Source organism: Mugil cephalus, chromosome 2, assembly GCF_022458985.1.
Source record: "Mugil cephalus isolate CIBA_MC_2020 chromosome 2, CIBA_Mcephalus_1.1, whole genome shotgun sequence".
NCBI lineage: Eukaryota > Metazoa > Chordata > Actinopteri > Mugiliformes > Mugilidae > Mugil > Mugil cephalus.
This window is the reverse complement of record NC_061771.1, coordinates 26,994,628-27,002,201: the sequence shown is the minus strand read 5'-3', so window position 1 is coordinate 27,002,201 and position 7,574 is coordinate 26,994,628. Positions and strand designations below refer to the sequence as shown.

Here is a 7,574-nt window from a genome sequence, read left to right as displayed (position 1 = left end):
TCCCTATGGGGTGGACGTGCTATGTTGAAATAAATGTTTTATTTTCACCATTAACAGGCCCATAAATGTTATTGCCAACGTCTGTCAATATGTAAAAGGTCCTCACTTAAATATCCCACCGTCTACTTACTTTAAACTTACTTTAAATATCTTAAATGAGCCTTTAAAATGCTTGATAGCCCAATCACACATCAGTCATGGAGCTGTGTTTACCTTCTCCTCAGTTCATCCAATGCTGTTAAAAGTTTATATATATACATATATATATACACTCTCAGAAATGGGAAAAAATTAAACAGTCTTACCATTATTTACTGTTATCATTAGTATTATCATTATAGCATTAGCAAGCTAGCCATAATTACTAGTAGTAAGTAGTAGCTGGCGCAAAGTTACATGTCAATTAAATTTGTTTATCTACATGGACAAAATTTACATTCACACATGGGTTTCACAGTATATATGACAGTAGCTGCTATTTTTCTAAGCCTTTAGTCTAGATAACTATCTAGCATAAGGCTAGCATAAAGTTCGTATAAGGCGAGGTTTACATCAAACTTCATTCATTTGTAAAGCAGTGCTGGGTGTTTTTGAGATCAAAGTTCACATTAATGATGGTATGACTTTATTTTTCCTGTATAAAATCTTAAATGTCAAAGAGAGACATTGATATTTACCTCACATGATAGAGAGGAACCAGATGACATCCAGTTCTTCCTTAATCCTTCCTTAATCTTCTGCTTCCATAACTTTCTCCATTTTTGTTCACTGGGAAAACGATGGAGTTTCCTCGGTTGTGCCCGGTCCCACTTACCACCACCACCACGGAACAATTTCCAAGGGCTGAAGGAGAGAGCAGGGGACCTTGCCCCGCTATCCCTTTCTCCCCTGTGGGCCTCAGTTGTGCCCGGTCCCACTTACCACCACCACCGAATAATTTCAGTACTGAAGGGGACAGCAGGGGAAATGCAACCAAAACCTGTACTCTGAAAGAGTGTACCCTTTTTTTTTCAAAGAAATTATATTTTCACATTGACAGTTTTATTTTAAAGAAAATATTTCACATATATTCAAAGCATTATTAACATAACCGCAGCAAAAGTCTAAAATCTAGTTAGAAGAACTACAAATATCACTTGAATGTTTTTAAACATCAGTAAAACTATGTAATATAATCAAATATGGAACTTGAAGCCATATTTATAAGCTGCAGCTTTTTTATGTGCTGCAAATTGCTGTGCTCTGAATTTTAAGTACTTCTAATTTCAAGCATTACTTCTTTTCCAAAGACTCCTTCTCCCCCACGGGCCTCGGTTGCGTCCGGTCCCACTTACCACCACCACCACCGAATAATTTCAATGTGCTGAAGGGGAGAGCGGGGGACCTCGCCCCGCTGTCCCCTTTTCCCCTGTGGGCCTCGGTTGCGCCACCACCACCACCACCACCACCACAACTTTTACAAGCTGCAGCTTTTTTCATACTCCACTGCCTAACTCCTGATGGGAAGGAGGTTGAAAAGAAAACTACCTGTTTTAAGGAACCCGATAAAGCCAGGAGCATACAGACATGTATGGGGCAGAATGATGGACAGACAAAAGAAGCAAAAGCGCTGCTTTGACTGTGGAACACGGAAACTTCCTGTGGTGGGGGTAGGAGAAATAATGAGTCAGACAGCAAAATCAATGGAAACCTGCTGTAATACTGAAGCGACATGATCAGCCAAGGTTGTACATTGTACAGACTGACAAATATCAAATCTACAGAAGGAACAGAAGCCACATTCAGAAAACCAATGAAGTGCCATGTTCATCAACAACAACAAACACAACATGAGACTGTTAAAAATGTTCATGATTCGTTGCCACTAATGGAGAGTGGACAGCTGCCAGGAGGAACTGAACCAGAACAGAGTGACTGTCATGAAAGTCACATGCTTGCAAAGTCTCCACTGCAAACACCAAAGTCATCAGTGACAAAGGAGACTGTGAGTACTGATAATCGGAGAAAAAAAAAACAAAAAAAAAACTCACATTTTGGTAGACCTATAAGAGTAAGAAGTGTTAAGACTTAAGAGTTCCCCTTAGGTACCGAGAGTAAGAGCAGAAATGGTGTTCTGTTAAGTTCTAAACTGTTTATTGAGAAGAACTGAGAAAAAAATATCCCAAGAAAGGGAGATGTCATGTATTATGTTGTAGTCCTGGAGTCACCACTAGGTGGGGCTGTAGAAGTTTAAGTCCTGTCCTGTATGTGTTGAAGATGCATTAATCACTAGTAAACGCTGTTCAGTCTGATTCAAGCCATCTCCTCTTTGGGTCACATACATTACAGAGGGGCAAATGTTATATTCAAATTAAAACTACAAATATTCAGTCATTTTGGGTACAACATTTAGTTTACAGACAAGGAAACAAACTTTTTAAGTTTAAGGTTTCTTAAACGAATTATTGTCTAACTAATTCTAATGAATAAAGGAAAACGGTCGATACAAGTCAGATTTTTATTAATGGTGTATCATTTTAATGAGTGTTTGAATTATATATTTTACTATTATGTTGTGGTTGAGCCTCCCGTGTCAAACGTGTCTGGCCGGGGCAGCAACGACGATGATACTGCGCATGCTCAGTCTCACTGTGAAACTAACCAATCGTTTGTGAGCAACAGCACAGGAAAATTTGCATGAAGTGGATATAAAAGGGCTGCTCTAAGCTCAGACTGTATTCGGTTGAAAAACGTAAACCTTCAATCATGCCTGATCCAGTCAAAGCACCAAAGAAGGGCTCCAAGAAAGCCGTCTCTAAGAGCGTGTCTAAGACCGGCAAGAAGAAGAGAAAGACCAGGAAGGAGAGTTACGCCATCTACGTGTACAAGGTGCTGAAACAGGTCCACCCTGACACCGGTATCTCCTCCAAGGCCATGGGCATCATGAACTCGTTCGTCAGCGATATCTTTGAGCGGATCGCCGGTGAGTCCTCTCGCCTTGCTCACTATAACAAGCGCTCCACCATCACCTCCAGGGAGATCCAGACCGCCGTCCGTCTTCTGCTGCCCGGTGAGCTGGCCAAGCACGCCGTGTCTGAGGGAACCAAGGCCGTCACCAAGTACACCAGCTCCAAGTAAACTATCAACTATTTACTAGAAATATACAAAGGTCCTTTTCAGGGCCACGCACATACAACTAAGAGCCATATTCCTTGAATAACTTGTATGGAGGCATTTTCGCTTTATTCTGATATCGATCCGAGTAAATGCAGGGTCATCGCTGATTAGTGGTGTGCGATACTGAATATGTTGGTATCGATCCGATACCAAGTAAATACGGGCCAATCGCGATACTTTCCAATAAATGGAACTGGATGTGTCATTGAATGCTAAATCGTGTTTAGCAATTGTTTTGTGACGTTTCCTCTTTTAGAAAATAGTTTTTCTGTTGCCTCGTTTCCGGCTTGAAAATACAGCCACACGCGATTCTCTTCCGCTCTGCCATTCTTCTGTTGCATTTTCTCTGTGCGTGTGCTGATGAACCTGAGCTGGCAACTTGAAATATTAAATGGTTAAAACCCATGACAGAATTGGGACAAAGTTTATCAAATAGAAAATGCTTTATCATTTTTTTCCAGAAAAACCTTAAAGTGTACACAAACCAGTTAACAAATTAAACAAGTACCATTGGGAACTATAGTACAAAAACTGGTGAAAATATAAATATGTAAACAACCTAACAATCCCCGAAGCCTTTGTGACCAAGACCAGTAAATACAATGAGGAACAGGTATCAAAAGTACCAACAGAGGCCGCAATTGACACAAGCAAATTTTACAGGTAAGAAGAGACACAGCCGTGCAGTCAGTGAATAATATTAATTTACAATAATGAAATGAATGAAAAGAGGACCTAAAAATAAACAGATGGTTATAATTTTATAACAAAAGTCTTATTATACAATGACAACACTAAAATGAGTACCATGCCAACTACTAGAATAAAATGGCATAAATACTAGACAGGGTACTCACTGCGGGGAGTTTCCATCACCAACCCCAACAACCACCATGTGTGTACACCGTGAGTACTGCAAACCACTGCAAACTGCAACAGAAAGGGCAAATCTACACACCAATAAAGTGACCACTGCACTGCAAACCTACCACCATGCATGCAATGTGTGTGTGTATCCCAGGTGTACTCCCCGCAGATCATCCCTCTACCTAGAACAAAAGACATAACAAAATGTAGTAAAAATTTTTTTAAAAAAAAATCAGTTGGTTCACAGCCATCAATTATTAAAACAATGTGTACAATACATAAAACGGCAAGGATAAAACTACAAGCAGTTGAACAGTATGAATGAGAGTCAGAAAAGGTAAAAGTTTCCCGAAGAGGCAGTAATTGGCCACACCTGAGCTTATAAAGGGGGAAGCTCCTCCCTTACCTAGATGGGTGGGACTTCCCACTCAGGTGTCAGCCCTCACATTTAGTTAGTCTGTGCAGAACAAAGATTTTGGTTACAGGTTTTTGTTCAAGAACAGAATCATATTAACATTTTTTACTTTTAATGCACTTTGTCTGTGACTCACTAACTGCCCTGCTTTTGAAAAAATCCTCTAGCCTGGCACTGATGTTGCATGCAACCACTGCCAGGTATTTTTTGGCAATTTTGCTGAGAGAGAGGAATGTTTGTTCATTGTTTTTCCACCGAAGTAATGGATCCTGATCCCGAGGAATTGGCCTTTCCTCTGTCAGTGCGTTTACATGCAGAGCTTAATCGAGCTATGCTCAAAATTCGACTTTCTGACTACAGTCCTTGTCCGAGTTTACGTGCGACGTAGAAAATTAAATAACTGTTCTCCTCCTCCACACTAGGTGGCGATATGTGTCTTTTCAGTGGATTAATACCACGTTAATATGGCTCTCCGGTTGACCTATTACGTCATATAATAAACAAGAGTTGTTCATGTGGCAGACCGGCATTTCAAACAACATCCAGATGGATAATACTACATTTTTTTATTTTATTTATTTATTTATTTTTTAAATCTCGTAGGTAAATCAACAATTCTTCTACTGTGATTAGCTTTCTTTGATGTTTTTGTTCGGGGTCACGCCAGCGCAGCGGTTGTGGAACATGCGCACACGTATTATTCGATTGAAAAATGCGATTCACTGTATACATGCCGGAGAAAACCAAATTACTATCGCATTATCTGGGTGTCTCAATCGGATAACGAGAACTCCAATTTTAATCTCAGTAACGTGCCTACATGCACTTAAATTCTCCTTTTGTAATCCGATGAAGGCAATAATTTGTTTTTTTTCACGTGCACGTCAGTGCACTGACTATACCTGCGCATCTCAATTAGGCCATCAGTGCCAGTTGGGCGATGCTGCTGAGAGGCTAGGACTTTAAAGTCAAATTCTTCCCATATCCCACCTTTTGCTGCAGGTGGGGATGAAGCAGCCCCTCCAGACAAGCTTGAGGTAGTTTCAAGAGTTGGGGCAGAACTGGGGGCAGAGCTGGTGGCAGAGCTGGGTGATGAATGTGCTGACATTTGACTCACGCACTGCATTTCAGTTAGAAGTCTAGCTTTTACACGGTCAACGTTTGCAGAGTCACGGAATCCCAGGTTATTAAATCTGTTGTCCAAGAAGGTGCAGACAGCAAGAGCATAAAATGTTTCAATAGGGTTGAAACAACGATGACAACGCCCTGAGAGCTGAACAGCTAGCTTGCTACCTTGTGACTCAGTGACACCAGGGGAATTACCCTGGACACAGAAATATGTTTTTCAGTTGACATCTCTCTGGTTGCTTCCTCAAATGGTCTCAGTGCATTGATGGAGAGACGGATGACAGACCATTCTTCCCCATTTAAACAAAGTGAGCTCTTTCCAAGGAGACAGAGGGCTGTGCTACCTGCCTCCTTTTGCTCAAGCAATCTCTCCCACATATAGAATACAGAGTTCCACCTTGTCTTAACTGCTTGAATGAGTTTTTGTTCAGGGAACTTCTGTTGCTTCTGGATGTCTTTGAGCTTGTCTGCAGCTTTAGTGCTTTGGTGAAAGAAAGCAACAATAGCACTGCTTTTCTGCTGAAGCTCAAGCAAGTCAGGCAGAGCTTTGATGGAGTCTTTTACCACCAAATTTCAAGTGTGTGCAAAACATGGGTAATGTGCCCATCCTGCTTTGCGCACAGCAGCAACCATGTTGGCACCATTGTCTGTTACAACAGCCAGAATCTCGTCCGTTATGCCCCATTCTTCTGTGATTTTGGTTAATTGTGCACAAATATTGTCTGCAGTGTGCTGTCCAGGAACAGAGCATGTTTCTAGCATGTATGCCACCATTTGCCAGTTTTCATCGATCATGTGGCATTAGACTGTTAATATGCCTCTGTGGCTCTTGATGTCCACATGTCACTGGTGAGTACAACATTGTCCACACCACTCAGTGCCTTTCTAAGCTTAGCACAACAGTCTTGATAAAGAGCTGGTAGTTTCCCCTCCATTAAAAATTTTCTGCCTGGAATTTTGTACCAGGGGTCAAGTGTCTTCACAAAATTGCTGAAGCCGTCATCCTCCACAATAGAAAGAGGTTGCAGGTCTTTCATAATCATCTCTGTCAGGCTCTTTGTGATCTCTACTCTTGGGTGAAGTGAAATGATAAAAGAAAAAATCCTTTAGCACATCTATGTGTTGTTTAAATGCAGTAATCATACAGTATCCCTTTGACAGTTAACACAAAAGGGCAATAATATTCAATAAATTCTGAGTCATATTATATTCAGTATATGTGTTCCGGTAAATGTATTAATTTACGCTATTGTATATAGAGTACACTCAGTATACAAAAGGCACAGTGGTGGTTTGCGGTCTTCCTGGAAAACAGATCTACTCGTGCTCAACTGTCAGTAAAGTATCTGAGAAGTACAGCCCTTAGTAGTAGGTGTGTGGGCCTGGAAGGGACTGTTTTGTGTTTCCAGTAAACAGGTGGTAGTTTACTTGGAGCTGTGACAGCTTTGGTTCCACAATGATCCTGCATTAGGTCGGATCGATACTAAAAATTTTGCATTAGATCCAAGAGTCTACCAAATTAAATATAGTAAATAAAAGCAAAAATGCTTTCATACAAGTTATTGAAGGACTGTAGCTCTTAGTTGTATGTGCGTGGCCCTGAAAAGGACCTTTTTGTGTTTCCAGTAAACAGTTGATAGTTTACTTGGAGCTGGTGTACTTAGTGACGGCTTTGGTTCCCTCAGACACAGCGTGCAGGCAAGAGAAGACGGACGGCAGTCTGGATCTCCCTGGAGGTGATGGTGGAGCGCTTGTTGTAGTGAGCAAGGCGAGAGGACTCACCAGCGATCCAATATACAATATATATCATATAGGTATAATATATGCATACAAGTACATGTGACGCTCAACCACAAAAAAATATATAATTCATATACTGATTAAACCAATACCCATTTTCATTTCCTGTTAGAAAATAGTTTGTTTTAAATTCACAAGAAACTAACTTTGTTTCATTTTCTGTTTCCCCAATTATGTTGACTCTTTTCTCATTTCATGAAGGACTCAA

The 7,574-nt window shown here is 40.7% G+C and overlaps 1 protein-coding gene across 1 annotated transcript; it reads left to right on the top strand.

The window, feature by feature from the left end:
• Positions 1 to 2,684: 2,684 nt before the first annotated feature.
• On the top strand, positions 2,685 to 4,239 carry LOC125003879 (histone H2B 1/2-like). Its single transcript, XM_047578121.1, has one exon. It carries the CDS (start codon positions 2,746 to 2,748, stop codon positions 3,115 to 3,117), a length of 372 nt encoding a protein of 123 aa, XP_047434077.1. The 5' UTR covers positions 2,685 to 2,745; the 3' UTR covers positions 3,118 to 4,239.
• The last annotated feature ends 3,335 nt before the right edge of the window (positions 4,240 to 7,574 follow it).

Bases quoted from the DNA above. Each gene is read 5' to 3' on its own strand.
- LOC125003879 (XM_047578121.1), top strand. From the start codon at position 2,746: ATGCCTGATCCAGTCAAAGCACCAAAGAAGGGCTCCAAGAAAGCCGTC.